At 45.5% G+C, this 17,864-nt stretch overlaps 1 protein-coding gene across 18 annotated transcripts in view; it reads left to right on the top strand.

The window, feature by feature from the left end:
* The window catches only part of TMEM232 (transmembrane protein 232), a 274,263-nt gene that overhangs the window by 13,722 nt on the left and 242,677 nt on the right, over positions 1–17,864 (top strand). For 12 of the 18 annotated variants that reach the window (XM_086413382.1, XM_086413380.1, XM_086413394.1 and 9 more), the window contains exon 2: positions 1,778–1,859. The exons of 2 other annotated variants lie outside the window; for them this stretch is intronic. In XM_086413382.1, the coding sequence (XP_086269508.1) occupies positions 1,795–1,859 (65 nt within the window). In that variant the 5' untranslated portion in view covers positions 1,778–1,794. Of the gene's footprint in view, positions 1–1,382; positions 1,448–1,777; positions 1,860–17,864 lie in introns of those variants that run through there. 4 more of the 18 variants (XM_086413381.1, XM_086413387.1, XM_086413401.1 and 1 more) reach the window with 2 other exon arrangements.

Raw genomic sequence — 17,864 nt, 5'->3', positions numbered from 1 at the left:
AGGGCAGCAGAAGATGAGATGGTTAGCTAGTATCATCACTGACTCAATGGACATGAGTTGGAGCAAACTCGGAGACAGTAGAGGACAGGGGAGCCTGGTGTGCTGAGTCCATGGGGTCGCAGAGTCAGACACGACTTGGCGACTAGACAGCAATATGCCCAACACAAGCAGATTAAGATCCATTTGTCTTCAATTCACTTTCTTATAAATTATTTTTTTCTCTAAGTGCCTTTTAAGGTGGAAATAGTCAATGAGATGTTAACTGTTTTAAAAAAATAAATTCCTGAATATATCAATCCTACTTGGAAATAACTTATATTTTATGTTAAAGTTAGGCCAACTCTGAATGGCAACGCACTCCAGTATTCTTGCCTGGAGAATCCCATGGACAGGGGAGCCTGGTGGGCTGCTGTCCATGGGGTCGCACAGAATCAGGCACGACTGATGCGACTTAGCAGCAGCAACTCTGAATGACATCCCTGTAGCTCAGCACAGTTGCTGACTTAAAAATACATCTGCTGTATGTTCTAATGGACATGGATTATTAGAAGCAGTAATAGATAATGATATTTTCTGTTTATGATACATATTTCTTGCTGTATATTTCCCAATTGCGCCTCCAGGTCTGCCTTCTACCCTTCTCCACTTTGCCCTGCACCTTCTGGCGTCTGGTTAGTTTAGCAGATGGAAGTGCAGATAGATGATTGGAGTGCTGTGCTGGGGGCTCCTTCTTGGCAGGCAGGCTCAGGTCAGTTACATCTCTCCATCAAAGGCCAAAGATGTTCCTCGAGCACCGTCCTCCTACAGCTGTTCATTCTGGGTCCTTCTGCGCCTCAGTCCTGAGTATAGTCATGGTTCCCTCTCTTCTTGCCAGCCCCTGAGAATGGCACATCTTGGATTTTTCTAAACTTTATTTTTCACTTGAATAACTCTGCTCACACATTTGGAAAATCTCTTTATTCAGTAACCCCATTTAAGGGTGCTGTCCACTTCCTGCTAGAACCTTGACTAATGACCCAATTTAAAAAATTAGCTATCTTAAAAAATGAAATGCAAGATAATTTAAGTCTATCCGTTTCATTATTTCATTATGTGTCTGACTACTCCACTAAACACAAAATACTGTGACCTAGTTTTGGTCATACACTAATAAATGTGCTCAGAAATATTTCACAAGGGGAATAAATGTGGGTGTGAGAGTCAGCAGAGAAAGCATCATCTAAATGGCAAAAAAACAGACATAAAAAGAACTTTACAAGTGATTTAAAAACAAAAAACAGAAAGCATAGTAATCTAATGATTATCACAAGCACTTAGATAAAGCTTACTATATGCCAGGCTCTTTTCTAAGCAATATATGTATTTTGACTTATTTCTTCCAGAAACTCTATAAGGAGGTACTATTCCCACTGTGCAAATGAGAAGGCAGATATAATTCAGTAAATCAGTGAGTCTGGTTGTGTTCTCTTTACTATCCTGTGCTGCTCTTTTAACGGTTTTGCCAATTAAACTGCTAAGGTATAACAAAGACTGAGCGTTATATGAAAGGATCAGTTTATAATAGTGACATAATATAAATAACATGGACTTCAAAGCTGAGTTTGACTCCTAGGTCTGAATTTTAAATTTAAGTTCTTCCTTAATATAGTTTTATTCTTAAGCCTGATTTTCCTTCTTGCCACCCTTTTCCCATTAAATCATGAATTTGCATGAAATGTATTACTGGGTGCTGTCAGTGCATTTGTATTCTAATATAAAATTTAATATTTCTCTTCAGGTTTATGATCTGTGAACATGCCTAACAAATCACCTGTGATTGGCAAATCTGAAGTAGTATCTTCCTCTTATGAAAAATCAAAGTAAGTTTGCAAGAAAACTTCATACTGTTAAAGTAGTAGACCCATATATATATTGTAGAATTTAGAAAGTTACAGAAAACTGTGACCACTAACATATAATTGCTCATAATTCAGTGTTGTTGTTTAGGCCTTAAGTTATGTCCAACTGTTTTGTGACTCCATGGACTGTAGCCCATCAGGGTCCTCTGTCCATGGGATTACTGGAGGCAAGAATATCCAGGCAGGAATACTGGAGTGGGTTGCCATTTCCTTCTGCAGGGGATCTTCCTGACCTAGGAATCAAACTTGCATCAGCAGGCAGATTCTTTACCACTGAGCCACCAGGGAATCCCTCAAAGTTAAATGACAAAGAATAAAAATGTTAAGGTTTACTATTCTATAAAGTAATAACTTTGTAATGATTTTTTATAAGATCATATATTTCAAAAACTTTAAGTTGCTGTACTAACCCATGAAACGCATAAGAGACTGTTCAATAACTGCTGAATGATGACGCGTCTTAGTTATTTCTAAGCCCTTTGCTGTTTCGAAGTAAGCCACAGTAGAATATTTTTCTGCATTTCAAAGTATTTCTTTGGGATAGGTTTCTGAAGTGAAGTAAGTGACTAGACTAAAGTTTGTTAATTTAAAAATGGTTTGGGATTCTGAGAAACTTAAGAGCTTCTTTAGGTGTGCTGGGTTCTCGTTGCCGCACTCAGGCATTCTCTGGTTGCGGCGGGCGGGTGGGGCTCTCTTCACTGCAGCGCGTGGCTTCTTTCTGCCGCAGGGGTTTCTCTCTCTGTGGAGCACAGGCCCTGGAGTGCGTGGGCTTCAGTCACTGTGGCCTGAGGGCTCAGTCCTTCCAGCTCGTGGGCTTAGAGCGCGGGCTCAGTAGCTGTGGCACATGGGCTCAGTCGCTCTAGCTCCTGGGCTTAGGGCTCAGGCTCGGTAGCTGTGGCACGTGGGCTCAGTCCCTCTAGCTCCTGGGCTTAGGGCTCAGGCTCGGTAGCTGTGGCACGTGGGCTCAGTCCCTCTAGCTCCTGGGCTTAGGGCTCAGGCTCGGTAGCTGTGGCACGTGGGCTCAGTCGCTCTAGCTCCTGGGCTTAGGGCTCAGGCTCGGTAGCTGTGGCACGTGGGCTCAGTCCCTCTAGCTCCTGGGCTTAGGGCTCAGGCTCGGTAGCTGTGGCACGTGGGCTCAGTCGCTCTAGCTCCTGGGCTTAGGGCTCAGGCTCGGTAGCTGTGGCACGTGGGCTCAGTCGCTCTAGCTCCTGGGCTTAGGGCTCAGGCTCGGTAGCTGTGGCACGTGGGCTCAGTCGCTCTAGCTCCTGGGCTTAGGGCTCAGGCTCGGTAGCTGTGGCACGTGGGCTCAGTCGCTCTAGCTCCTGGGCTTAGGGCTCAGGCTCGGTAGCTGTGGCACGTGGGCTCAGTCGCTCTAGCTCCTGGGCTTAGGGCTCAGGCTCGGTAGCTGTGGCACGTGGGCTCAGTCCCTCTAGCTCCTGGGCTTAGGGCTCAGGCTCGGTAGCTGTGGCACGTGGGCTCAGTCGCTCTAGCTCCTGGGCTTAGGGCTCAGGCTCGGTAGCTGTGGCACGTGGGCTCAGTCGCTCTAGCTCCTGGGCTTAGGGCTCAGGCTCGGTAGCTGTGGCACGTGGGCTCAGTCCCTCTAGCTCCTGGGCTTAGGGCTCAGGCTCGGTAGCTGTGGCACGTGGGCTCAGTCACTCTAGCTCCTGGGCTTAGGGCTCAGGCTCGGTAGCTGTGGCACGTGGGCTCAGTCGCTCGAGCTCCTGGGCTTAGGGCTCAGGCTCGGTAGCTGTGGCACGTGGGCTCAGTCGCTCTAGCTCCTGGGCTTAGGGCTCAGGCTCGGTAGCTGTGGCACGTGGGCTCAGTCCCTCTAGCTCCTGGGCTTAGGGCTCAGGCTCGGTAGCTGTGGCACGTGGGCTCAGTCGCTCTAGCTCCTGGGCTTAGGGCTCAGGCTCGGTAGCTGTGGCACGTGGGCTCAGTCGCTCTAGCTCCTGGGCTTAGGGCTCAGGCTCGGTAGCTGTGGCACGTGGGCTCAGTCGCTCTAGCTCCTGGGCTTAGGGCTCAGGCTCGGTAGCTGTGGCACGTGGGCTCAGTCGCTCTAGCTCCTGGGCTTAGGGCTCAGGCTCGGTAGCTGTGGCACGTGGGCTCAGTCGCTCTAGCTCCTGGGCTTAGGGCTCAGGCTCGGTAGCTGTGGCACGTGGGCTCAGTCGCTCTAGCTCCTGGGCTTAGGGCTCAGGCTCGGTAGCTGTGGCACGTGGGCTCAGTCCCTCTAGCTCCTGGGCTTAGGGCTCAGGCTCGGTAGCTGTGGCACGTGGGCTCAGTCGCTCTAGCTCCTGGGCTTAGGGCTCAGGCTCGGTAGCTGTGGCACGTGGGCTCAGTCCCTCTAGCTCCTGGGCTTAGGGCTCAGGCTCGGTAGCTGTGGCACGTGGGCTCAGTCGCTCTAGCTCCTGGGCTTAGGGCTCAGGCTCGGTAGCTGTGGCACGTGGGCTCAGTCCCTCTAGCTCCTGGGCTTAGGGCTCAGGCTCGGTAGCTGTGGCACGTGGGCTCAGTCGCTCTAGCTCCTGGGCTTAGGGCTCAGGCTCGGTAGCTGTGGCACGTGGGCTCAGTCGCTCTAGCTCCTGGGCTTAGGGCTCAGGCTCGGTAGCTGTGGCACGTGGGTTCAGTCGCTCTAGCTCCTGGGCTTAGGGCTCAGGCTCGGTAGCTGTGGCACGTGGGCTCAGTCGCTCTAGCTCCTGGGCTTAGGGCTCAGGCTCGGTAGCTGTGGCACGTGGGCTCAGTCCCTCTAGCTCCTGGGCTTAGGGCTCAGGCTCGGTAGCTGTGGCACGTGGGCTCAGTCGCTCTAGCTCCTGGGCTTAGGGCTCAGGCTCGGTAGCTGTGGCACGTGGGCTCAGTCGCTCTAGCTCCTGGGCTTAGGGCTCAGGCTCGGTAGCTGTGGCACGTGGGCTCAGTCGCTCTAGCTCCTGGGCTTAGGGCTCAGGCTCGGTAGCTGTGGCACGTGGGCTCAGTCGCTCTAGCTCCTGGGCTTAGGGCTCAGGCTCGGTAGCTGTGGCACGTGGGCTCAGTCGCTCTAGCTCCTGGGCTTAGGGCTCAGGCTCGGTAGCTGTGGCACGTGGGCTCAGTCCCTCTAGCTCCTGGGCTTAGGGCTCAGGCTCGGTAGCTGTGGCACGTGGGCTCAGTCGCTCTAGCTCCTGGGCTTAGGGCTCAGGCTCGGTAGCTGTGGCACGTGGGCTCAGTCCCTCTAGCTCCTGGGCTTAGGGCTCAGGCTCGGTAGCTGTGGCACGTGGGCTCAGTCGCTCTAGCTCCTGGGCTTAGGGCTCAGGCTCGGTAGCTGTGGCACGTGGGCTCAGTCGCTCTAGCTCCTGGGCTTAGGGCTCAGGCTCGGTAGCTGTGGCACGTGGGCTCAGTCGCTCTAGCTCCTGGGCTTAGGGCTCAGGCTCGGTAGCTGTGGCACGTGGGCTCAGTCGCTCTAGCTCCTGGGCTTAGGGCTCAGGCTCGGTAGCTGTGGCACGTGGGCTCAGTCCCTCTAGCTCCTGGGCTTAGGGCTCAGGCTCGGTAGCTGTGGCACGTGGGCTCAGTCGCTCTAGCTCCTGGGCTTAGGGCTCAGGCTCGGTAGCTGTGGCACGTGGGCTCAGTCGCTCTAGCTCCTGGGCTTAGGGCTCAGGCTCGGTAGCTGTGGCACGTGGGCTCAGTCGCTCTAGCTCCTGGGCTTAGGGCTCAGGCTCGGTAGCTGTGGCACGTGGGCTCAGTCGCTCTAGCTCCCGGGCTTAGGGCTCAGGCTCGGTAGCTGTGGCACGTGGGCTCAGTCGCTCTAGCTCCCGGGCTTAGGGCTCAGGCTCGGTAGCTGTGGCACGTGGGCTCAGTCGCTCTAGCTCCCGGGCTTAGGGCTCAGGCTCGGTAGCTGTGGCACGTGGGCTCAGTCGCTCTAGCTCCCGGGCTTAGGGCTCAGGCTCGGTAGCTGTGGCACGTGGGCTCAGTCGCTCTAGCTCCCGGGCTTAGGGCTCAGGCTCGGTAGCTGTGGCACGTGGGCTCAGTCGCTCTAGCTCCCGGGCTTAGGGCTCAGGCTCGGTAGCTGTGGCACGTGGGCTCAGTCGCTCTAGCTCCCGGGCTTAGGGCTCAGGCTCGGTAGCTGTGGCACGTGGGCTCAGTCGCTCTAGCTCCCGGGCTTAGGGCTCAGGCTCGGTAGCTGTGGCACGTGGGCTCAGTCGCTCTAGCTCCCGGGCTTAGGGCTCAGGCTCGGTAGCTGTGGCACGTGGGCTCAGTCGCTCTAGCTCCCGGGCTTAGGGCTCAGGCTCGGTAGCTGTGGCACGTGGGCTCAGTCGCTCTAGCTCCCGGGCTTAGGGCTCAGGCTCGGTAGCTGTGGCACGTGGGCTCAGTCGCTCTAGCTCCCGGGCTTAGGGCTCAGGCTCGGTAGCTGTGGCACGTGGGCTCAGTCGCTCTAGCTCCCGGGCTTAGGGCTCAGGCTCGGTAGCTGTGGCACGTGGGCTCAGTCGCTCTAGCTCCCGGGCTTAGGGCTCAGGCTCGGTAGCTGTGGCACGTGGGCTCAGTCGCTCTAGCTCCCGGGCTTAGGGCTCAGGCTCGGTAGCTGTGGCACGTGGGCTCAGTCGCTCTAGCTCCCGGGCTTAGGGCTCAGGCTCGGTAGCTGTGGCACGTGGGCTCAGTCGCTCTAGCTCCCGGGCTTAGGGCTCAGGCTCGGTAGCTGTGGCACGTGGGCTCAGTCGCTCTAGCTCCCGGGCTTAGGGCTCAGGCTCGGTAGCTGTGGCACGTGGGCTCAGTCGCTCGAGCTCCTGGGCTTAGGACTCAGGCTCGGTAGCTGTGGCACGTGGGCTCAGTCGCTCGAGCTCCTGGGCTTAGGGCTCAGGCTCGGTAGCTGTGGCACGTGGGCTCAGTCGCTCGAGCTCCTGGGCTTAGGGCTCAGGCTCGGTAGCTGTGGCACGTGGGCTCAGTCGCTCTAGCTCCTGGGCTTAGGGCTCAGGCTCGGTAGCTGTGGCACGTGGGCTCAGTCGCTCTGCAGCATGTGGAGTCCTCCTGGACCAGGGATTGAACCTCCATCCCCTGTGCTGGCAGGGGGACTCCTGGCCACTGTAGCACCAAGGAAGTCCAAGAAGTTTATAAGAACTTAAAGAGCACAATAGAGTATGTAATAAAACGTATGTGTTGATGTATTTCTGTTTGTTTCAAATATTTTTCTTTAATAAAGAATGCATGCATGTGTGCTAACTTGCTTCAGTCGTGTCCAACTCTGTGCAACACTGTAGACTGTAGCCCACCAGGCTCCTCTGTCCATCGGATTCTCCAGGCAGGAATGCTGGAGTGGGTTGCCATTCCTTCTCCAGGGGAGCTTCCTGACCGTCCCCCACCCCCTGCACCCAGGGATGGAACCCACATCTCTTACATGTCCTGCATTGGCAGGTGGGTTCTTTACCACTTGCACCACCTGGGAAGCCCTAATTAATTAACAAAGAATAGATAGCAGATACAGAGCAGGCAATGGCACCCGACTGCAGTACTCTTGCCTGGAAAATCCCATGGATGAGGAGCCTGGTGGGCTGCAGTCCATGGGGTCGCTAAGAGTTGGATACGACTGAAGCAACTTAGCAGCAGCAGCAGCAGCAGCAGCAGATAGCAGATAAACCGCTTTGACCACATGTCCTTCCAATTATAATTGTGGCATATATTATTTCCATTCACTTTTTCACTTTAATAGATAAGAAGATACATAAGATTATATTTTCCACTCCATTTCCTAAAGTACATACCTAGGGATGTAATTATTGACTATGTCAAACAGAACATGTTAATTCTGTCTTTTTTCTTCCTTTTTTTTAAACACCAAAACCGTTTTGTACTGGAGTAAAATTGAAGAAATGGGAAAACAACTAGACCATTCAGGTATGACCTAAATCAAATCCCTTATGATTATACAGTGGAAGTGAAAGTGAAGTTGCTCAGTTGTGTCTGACTCTTTGCGACCCCATGGACTGTAGGCTACCAGGATTCTCCATCTGTGGGATTTTCCAGGCAAAGTACTTGAGTGAGTTACCATTTCCTTCTCCATATGATTATACAGTGGAAGTGACAAATAGATTCAAGGGATTAGATCTGATAGAGTACCTGAAGAACTATGGCTAGAAGTTCGTGACATTGTACAGGAGGCAGTGATCAAGTGATCTCTCTCTCTTTTAGTCGCTAAGTCATGTCTGACTCCATGGACTGTAGCCTGCCAGGCTCCTCTGTCCATGGGATTCTCCAGGCAAGAACACTGGAGTGGGTTGCCATTTCCTCCTCCAGGGGATCTTCCCAACTCAGGAATAGAACTCGGGTCTCCTGCATTGCAGGCAGATTCTTTACCAACTGAGCTATGAGGGAAGCCCCATGATCAAAACAATCCCCAAGAAAAAGAAATGCAAAAAGGCAAAAATGATTGTCTATGGAGGCCTTACAAATAGCTGAGAAGAGAAGCTAAAGACAAAGGAGAAAAGGAAAGATATACCCATTTAAATACAGAGTTCCAAAGAATAGCAAGGAGAGATAAGAAAGCCTTCCTCAGTGATCAATGCAAAGAAATAGAGGGAAACAATAGAATGGGAAAGACTAGAGATCTCTTCAAGAAAATTAGATATCAAGGGAACATTTCATGCAAAGATGGGCTCGATAAAGGACAGAAATGGTAGTGACCTAACAGAAGCAGAAGATATTAAGAAGAGGTAGCAAGAATACACAGAACTATACAAAAATAATCTTCACAACCCAGAATCAGGATGGTGTGATCACTTACCTAGAGCCAGACATCCTGGAATGTGAAGTCAAGTGGGTCTTAGGAAGCATGACTATGAACAAAGCTAATGGAGGTGATGGAATTCCAGTTGAGCTGTTTCAAATCCTAAAAGATGATGCTGTGAAAGTGCTGCACTCAATATGACACCAAATTTGGAAAACTCAGCAGTGGCCACAGGACTGGAAAAGGTCAGTTTTCATCCCAATCCAAAAGAAAGGCAATGCCAAAGAATGCTCAAACTACTGCACAATTGCACTCATTTCACACGCTAGCAAAGTAATGCTCAAAATTCTCCAAGCCAGGCTTCAACAGTACATGAACTATGAAATTCCAGATGTTTAAGCTGGTTTTAGAAAAGGCAGAGGAACCAGAGATCAAAATGCCAACATCCATTGGATCATTGAAAAAGCAAGAGAGTTTCAGAAAAACATCTATTTCTGCTTTATTGACTATGCCAAAGCCGTTGACTGTGTAATCACAACAAACTGTGGAAAATTCTTCAGGAGATGGGAATACCAGACCGCCTGACCTGCCTCCTGAGAAATCTGTGTGCAGGTCAAGAAGCAACAGTTAGAAGTGGACATGGACCAACAGACTGGTTCCTAATTGGGAAAGGAGTACATCAAGGCTGTATATTGTCACCCTGCTTATTTAACTTATATGCAGAGTACATCATGAGAAACGCTGGGCTGGAAGAAAGACAAGCTGGAATCAAGATTGCCGGGAGAAATCTCAATAACCTCAGATATGCAGATGACACCATCCTTATGGCAGAAAGTGAAGAGGAACTAAAGAGCCTCTTGATGAAAGTGAAAGAGGAGAGTGAAAAAGTTGGCTTAAAACTCAACATTCAGAAAACTAAGATCATGGCATCCAGTCCCATCAGTTCATGGCAAATAGATGGGGAAATAATAAAAACAGTGAGAGACTTTGTTTTTTGGGGCTCCAAATCACTGCAGATCGTGACTGAAGCCATGAAATTAAAAGATGTTTGCTCCTTGAAAGAAAAGTTATGACCCACTTAGACAGCATATTAAAAAGCAGACATTACTTTGCCAACAAAGGTCCGTCTAGTCAAGGCTATGTTTTTCTCAGTAGTCATATGGATGTGAGAGTTGGACTATAAAGAAAGCTGAGCACCGAAGAATTGATGCTTTTCAACTGTGGTGTTGGAGAAGACTCTTGAGAGTCCCTTGGACTGCAAGGAGATCCAACCAGTCCATCCTAAAGGAATTCAGTCCTGGATATTCATTGGAAGGACTGATGCTGAAGCTCAAGCTCCCATCCTTTGGCCACCTGATCTGAAGAGCAGACTCATTTGAAGAGACCCTGATGCTGGAAAAGATTGAAGGTGGGAGGAGAAGGGGACAACAGAGGATGAGATGGTTGGATGGTATCACTGACTCAATGGACATGAGTTTGAGTGAACTCCGGTAGTTGGTGATGGACATGGAGGCCTGGTGTGTTGCAGCCCACGGGGTCGCAAAGAGTTGGACACGACTGAGCTGCATAGTCAGTTAACAGTCTAGTGATAGTTTCAGGTGAACAGTGAAGGGACTCAGCCATGCACACACATGCATCCATTCTCCAAATGCCCTCTCATCCAGGCTGGCACGTAACACTGAGGGTTCCATGTGCTATACAGTACGTTTCTGCTGGTTATCCATTTTAAATATAGCAGTGTGTACATGACCTTCCCAAAGTCCTTAATGCCGCATCCCCTTGGCAACCAAGAGTTTGTTTTCTAAGTCTGTGAGTCTCTTTCTGTTTTGTAAGTAAGTTCATTTGTATTATTAATTCTGTCTTTAGTGACTAGTCATTTTTGTAATTTGGTTAAAAAAAATCTGTCTATACCACAAGATCAGGTGGATATTGTTATAAATTATTTTTTTAATCTTCCTGTTTTTTCTTTTAACATATATGGAAATGACTTTTGTTAATGATAAGTGAAGGTCCAATTCCTCATTTTTGTGTGCATACTTGATCAGTACTATGTATCAAAAAGAATATCTTTCTTCACTATTTTTCTAGCACAACTATTACATAAATCGTGTCCACACATAGTGGGTATGTTTCTGGGCTCTCTTTTCTATTTCACTGGTCTGTTTGTCCCTTATTATTATTATTATTTTGGCCACACTGTGCAGCTTGTGGATACTTAGTTCCCTGGACAGGGATCGAACTTGGGACCTTGCAGTGAAAGCACCAAGTCTGAACCACTGGACTGTTGGGGAATTACCTGTCCCTTTTTATATTAATACCAAGCTGCTTTAATCACTGTCATTTAGTGATAATATTTAATAGTCAATATGACACATTTTCCAAATTTCTTCTTCAGTAATAATCCTGCATATTACTTCTACTTAAAATTTTTATTTTATTGAGGTGTAGTTCAAAATAATAGTTGCTGGCATAGAATATAGTGATTTAAAGTTTTTGGAAACTGTACTACTTTCAAAGTTATTATAATATTGGCTATATTCCCTGTGATGTACAATATATCTTTGTGGCTTGTTTATTTTATACATAGTAGTGTGTCCCTCTTAATACCCTACCTCGACCTTTCCCCACCTCTTTCCCTCTCCCCAGTGGTAATTGCTAGTTTATTCTCTCTACCTGTGAGTCTCTTTCTGTTTTGTTACATTTATATTTTTTACTTTATTTTTTATACTCAAAATATAAGCGGCAACATACAATATTTGTCTTTCTCTATCTGATTTATTTCAGTAAGCCTAATAACCTCCGGGTCCATGTTGCAAATAGGAAAGTTTCATTCATTTTTATGGCTGAGTATTATTCCACTTAATGTTTATGTCACATTTTTGATCCACTCATCTGTTGATGAGCACTTAGATCGCTTTCATATCTTGGTTGTTGTAAATGCTGCCAGTGAATGTTGAGGTGCTTAATCTTTTCAAATTAGTGTTTTCATTTTCTTAGATGTGTACCTAGAAGTGGAATTGCTGGATCGTGTGGTAATTCTTTTTCAGTTCATGAGGAACTTCCACATTGTTTTGCACCATGGCTGCACCAGTTTCATTCCCAGCAACATTGTACAAGAATTCCCTTTTCTCCACATCCTCATCAACGTTGTGCAAGGATTCCCTTTTCTCCACATCTGCATCTGCGTTCATTATTTGTGGTCTTTTTGATGATAGACGTTCTGACAGGTGTGAGGTGACATTTCACTGTGGTTGTGACTTGCGTTTCTCTGTTGAGTGGTGTTAAGCATCTTTACATGTGCCTGTTGGCCTGTATATCTTCTTTGGAATAACGTCTACTCAGGTCTTCAGCCTGTTTTTTAATCACGATGCTTGTTTATTTTTGATATTGAGTTATATGAGCTGTTTGTGAATTTTGATTATTAATCCTTTATCAGTCTTGTCAGTTTCTCCTGTTCAGGAGATTATTTTTCACTTGGTTGGTGGTTTCCTTTCTTAAGTGAAGCTTTTACATTTAATTAGGTTCCATTTGTTTATTTTTGCTTCTGTTTCCTTTGCCTTAGGAGAAATATCCAACAGACATTTGCAATAATTTACATTGAAGAGTTTTCTATGATTCCTTCTAGGAGGTTTTTTTTTTTTTTTTACTTTTGTCTGTGCTGGGTCTTTGCTGGGCATGGGCTTTCTCTAGTGACAGCGAGCAGGGCTACCCTTCACTGCATCGCATGGGCTTCTCATCGCCGTGGCTTCTCTTGTGGTGACTCCTCTTGCAGCAGCTCTAGATCATGGGCTTTAGAACATGGGGCTTCAGTAGCTGAGGCACAAGGGCTTAGTTGGCCCAAGTGAAAGCGAAAGTGAAATCGTTCAGTCGTGTCCGACTCTTTGCGACCCCACGGACTGTAGCCTACCAGGGTCCTCCATCCATGGGATTTTCTAGGCAAGAATACTGGTATGGGTTGCCATTTCCTTCTCCAGGGGATCTTCCGTACCCGGGGATCAAACCCGGGTCTCCCGCATTGCGGGCAGACGCTTTACCGTCTGAGCCACCAGGGAACCCTAGTTGGCCTAAGGTGTGTGGAATATTCCTGGACTAGGGATCGAACCGGTGTCCCCTGCATTGGCAGGCTAATTCTTATCCACTGTACCACCAGGGAAGTGCTCTGCTAGGAGCTTTATTTATTTATTTCCAGTATGACATTTAGGTCTTTAATCCATTTTGAGTTAATTTTGTTTATAGTGTAAGAAAACATTTAATTCTTTTAAATGTGGCTGTCGAGATTTCCTAGCACCACTTACTGAAAAGACTACCTTTTCCCCTTGTATATTCTTGTCTCCTTAGTCGTAGATTAGTTGGCCCTAAGTGTACAGGGTCGTTTCTGGGCTTTCTGTTCTTTCCCATTGATCCGTGTGTTTGTTTTTGTGCCAACACCATGCAGGTTTGATTACACGTGGCTTTTGTCTACATCAGATCATGTGGCAGTTCCAGCTCTATTCCTTCTCAAGATGTGTTTGGCCATCCAAGGTCTCTTGTATCTGCATGCAAAATAAAATCATTTGTTCTAATATTGAAAACTGCCATTGCATTTTGATATGGGTTGCATTGACTCTGTAGATTGTTTTGGGTAGTATGGTCATTTTCACAATATTAATTCTTCTGATCTATAAACACAGTATGTGTTTATGTTTGTGTTGTCTTTAATTTCTTCCATCAGTGTCATATATTTCCAATACAGGTGTTCTACATTCTTAGTTAGATTTTCTTTTTATAGAAGTGCTGTCTGTCTTTTCTTAGATTTATTCCTTTGTATTTGGTATTTTTGATCCTATTATAAGTTTTATGCACATTTTAAAATATATTTTCTCTAGCTATTGCCATTAGAAGGATAATTGATTTTTGTGTATTGATTTTTACCTAGAGATACCGCTAAATTCCCTCATTAATTCTAAGCATATTTATCACAGTCTTGATTTTAAAGGAATGCTTTAAACATTTTGTGATTAAGCATGATTTTTTTCAAACTTTAACACTTAAGTTGTATTTTGTGTGTGTGTGTGTGTGTTTTAAATAGGCTTCATTACTATTTTAAACAGTTAATTTCCCTTTGTATTTTATTTATGGCTCATTATTTTCTTTTTCATTATTTGCTACTTCTCAGACTGGTTTTTCTTTTACCAGATGTATAACTTTTTGAATTTTCTTTAGTGAGATTTTTTGTTGTTGTTAGTCTGAATGTATCTTTATTTTATTCTTGAAAGAAATGTTATTTCCGAAAGAAGTTTAAAACTGAGCATGACATTATCCTCGGTCTGTTACCACTTCCGTTGTTTCCCGGACGCTGGTATCATTCCACACAGCTTTCATTTGTGCTGTGGGGAAGTTAGTTGGCGTTTTGATGCTATTTCTTTAAAGGTTAATCTGTTTCCCCCAACTTCGGGTGCCTTAAAAAATTTCTTTTTCCCTTGTATTCTGCAGTTTTACTCTGATGTGATAAATTATTAAAAAAAATATATTCTACTGGATTTCTTGTACCCTTTGTGTTTGTGGACTGTGTCTCTTTCATCATCCCTGAAACAGATTAGATATCGTTCCTTCAGTTATTACCTTTCTCTTTTTGTGAGACACTGGATTGAGTGCATATTAGACCCTCTCATTTTATATTTCATGTCTTTTACTCTTGTCCTCATTTTCCATCTTTTTGGTTTTTTTAATGTATTTTGAATAATTTATTTTGATATATGCTCTGTTTTCCACATGACTAATTCTCTCTTGTTACCAATGTATCCACTGAGTTTTTGAAAATATATTTTAAACTTCTAGCAGTTCTTTTATCTTTATTCAAATCTTCTATGTAGACCTATAGTTTCAGGTTGCCAGCACATATTTTTGAGCATATTGTGGAGATAAGTATGATGGTTTTATAATTTGTTGATAAGTCTTAAGACTGAGGTATGAATCTATGTTGAGATTGATCATATATATATATATATATATATATTTTTTTTTTTCTTTCTCTTTCCTTCTCAGCTGAGCAGCAAGGTGGCTTTCTCTACGGCTCCCTGAGGTTGGAAGAAGAGATTAGGATTCGTCCTGACTGCTCTTACCTCAGATATTTAGTCAGACAATGTGGAGAGAGTCTCCTCCACAAGTCTCAGTTTCAGGTCTCAGCACCTTGAAAATCCTGGATTTTTTTTTTTTTTTTTTTTTACCGTGCAGTCAGTTAGAAAACAGTTTGTCTTGTATCAGTGGCCTCTTGTATCAAAGTAAACCAGAGTCTCCCCCTGGGACCAGCTCTTTGAGATGAGGTGGAGACCTATGTTGCGTGAAGGGATTTTACCTTTTTTTTTAATATGTTGCATGAATTGTCAGACCTCATACTGTATTTGCTTCACTTATTTGTCCTAGAAACAAGAGCTTTGCAGGCTTAGTGTGGCATCTGTTAAAAAATGCATGTAGGGCTCCATGTAAATCCTTAAAGTGAGGTGCTGAAGTCCACACATTTCTGGACCAAAGAGGAGCATACAATCTTGCCGTGAATTACTGGTTCAGAACATACTATTTTGTTACTATTTTCTTTTATAATTAAGAAATGTTTTATCAAGGTGGACTATGGTCTTTTGCGCTTTCTCCTTCATTTTAGACATGGAAAAGACCAAAAGATTTTGAAGACTTGTATCAACTATACACATTTATTAGCTGACTGGAAAAAATTAAAAAGAATATAAATCTTACATTAGGAAGATTTAGTCAAATTGTTAGATTATTTTACATCGGTATCATAGAAGCTGCTGGACTTTTTTTTTTCTACATCTGGGGAGTTATAGTCCTATAGGTTTCAAAGCTTTCTGAAATGTTAATAAACTTGAACTTTTCCCCTTTATCCACTACACCACCAGGGAAGTCCTTCTGCCCATTTTTTGATTGGGTTGTTTGTTCTTTTTATATTGAGCTGCATGAGCTATTTTATAGTTTGGATATTAAGCCCTTCCTCTCTGCCCAGCTCCTCATTCCAGTGGGTTGCCATTTCCTTCTCCAAGGATCTTCCTGACCCAGGCATGACACCCGGGTCTCCTGCATTGCAGGCAGATTCTTTACCAATTGAGCCACTGGGGAAGCCTGTCAGTTGCTTAGTTTGCAAATATTTTCTCCCATTCTTAGGATTGTCTTTTCATCTCATTTATAAGGTTTCCTTTGGTGTGCAAAAACTTAAGTTTAGTTAGCTCCATGATGCCATCCAGCCATCTCATCCTCTGTCGTCCCCTTCTCCTCCTGCCCCCAATCCCTCCCAGCATCAGGGTCTTTTCCAATGAGTCAACTCTTCACATGAGGTGGCCAAAGTATTGAAGTTTCAGCTTCAGCATCAGTTCTTCCAATGGACACCCAGGAGTGATCTCCTTTAGGATGGACTGGTGAAAGGTTGTTGCTGAACCACGCAACGACGCTGGGATTCTTGGCCTCCAGAGGAGAAGAATTCAATCCAGGGCCAGAGATGAGGCTTGATTGCTCAGAGCTTTTGTGTAATAAAGTTTTATTAAAGTATATAGGAGATAGAGAAAGCTTCTGACATAGACATCAGAAGGGGGTAGAAAGAGTACCCGCTTGCTAGTGTTAGCAATGGAGTTATATAGTCTCCAATGAATCCAAAGAATGTCTGGAGGTTGTAAAGATCTCACCAGACCTACTCCCATAATTTACATTTTAAGATAACAGGATTAGCCAGATGGTTTAATCCAGAGACTGTCCTCAGGCAGGATACATGATCTTAAGGACTATAGAGGGAAAAAAAAGTTTGTCCTTTCTTCCTCCCTGAGAATTCTAGACCCCTCTCTCCTTGGGGACCCCTAGACTTCTTATCAACCTGCCTAGGAAATGACTCTCTCACTGGTTGGATCTCCTTGCAGTCCAAGGGACTCTCAAGAGTCTTCTCCAACACCACAGTTCAAAAGCATCAATTCTTTGGCGCTCAGCTTTCTTCACAGTCCAACTCTCACATCCATACATGACCACTGGAAAAACCATAGCCTTGACTAGATGGACCTTTGTTGGCAAAGTAATGTCTCTGCTTTTGAATATGCTATCTAGGTTGGTCATAACTTTCCTTCCAAGGAGTGTCTTTTAATTTCATGGCTGCAATCACCATCTGCAGTGATTTTGGAGCCCCCCAAAATAAAGTCTGACACTGTTTCCACTGTTTCCCCATCTATTTGCCATGAAGTGATGGGACCAGATGCCATGATCTTCGTTTTCTGAATGTTGAGCGTTAAGCCAGCTTTTTAACTCTCCTCTTTCACTTTCATCAAGAGGCTCTTTAGTTCCTCTTCACTTTCTGCCATCTTAGGCTATGAAATAAAAGGTGTATGTTGAGAAAAGAAGGTTAGCCAGGGGTAAAAAGTTAGAATTTCCAATTCCTTGGAGCTGCCATATTAAGCCCTAATTCCTTATCATGGTCTGCCACATGAAAGAGAAATAAGGTTCTATTTTGATTAATTTATCATTATTTTGCACTTTTCTAACAGTTAAACTGGTTTCTTTACCCTTGAAATAAATATTTTTAGGTGTTTCTTCAGTTGAATTTTCTAGAACAAAGCCTCCAAGCAGTGCTCCATAGCTTCGGTTTCATGTCAGCTTTTTTCTATTGCCAGATGACTAATTTACTGTGCAACTTAACAAGAATTAATTTGTTTTTAGGCCTTGATCCAGTTGGATAGGTAGGGAAGAGTTGGCTACAATGCCAGCATCCTGGGAGACTGTTGTAAAACGTAGTGAATCATTCCCTTGCTTGTGTACAGTACTGAAACATTGCCATTAATATTCCTTCACTGACCCCCCACTTTGTTCCCTCAGACTTGCTGATCACAGGCCCTAGCATCTCTGTCTCCACTTGAATCAGCTGGTTCTTAGGGTTTTCTGGCAGACACGCATCCAAGTTATAGAAGGTGAATGAGTGTTGCCGTGGTTCTATCCATTTCCTTCTGGGAGATTCTTTTGCCCTTACAATTTTGGTGAGATCTTCCCGAGTGTCCTTGATTTCATTAAACCATTATTTGTGGCATCAGAGGAAGATTAACTCATTTTCAAAGGAAAAGTCAGATTCATCTTAAACCATGCATGTATCAGTCATTGATTTTTGCTTTTCTTTGGCTAATAGGAGAAAGGACGGAGATAAAGTTCGAAGTTCTTTTCCAAGCAAAGGAATATAGGCAGCATTTGTCTATCTGTAGTAGTTAAATATGTCAGCTTGAGTACTGTTACCTGTGTGTATCTGTGTGTGTCCGCTCAGTCGTGTCTGACTC

This window comes from Bos grunniens, chromosome 7 (genome assembly GCF_055505025.1).
Source record: "Bos grunniens cultivar Pamir isolate PY7600 chromosome 7, Bosgru_T2T1.0, whole genome shotgun sequence".
Classification (NCBI taxonomy): Eukaryota; Metazoa; Chordata; class Mammalia; order Artiodactyla; family Bovidae; genus Bos; species Bos grunniens.
This window is presented reverse-complemented; position numbering and strand designations above follow the sequence as displayed.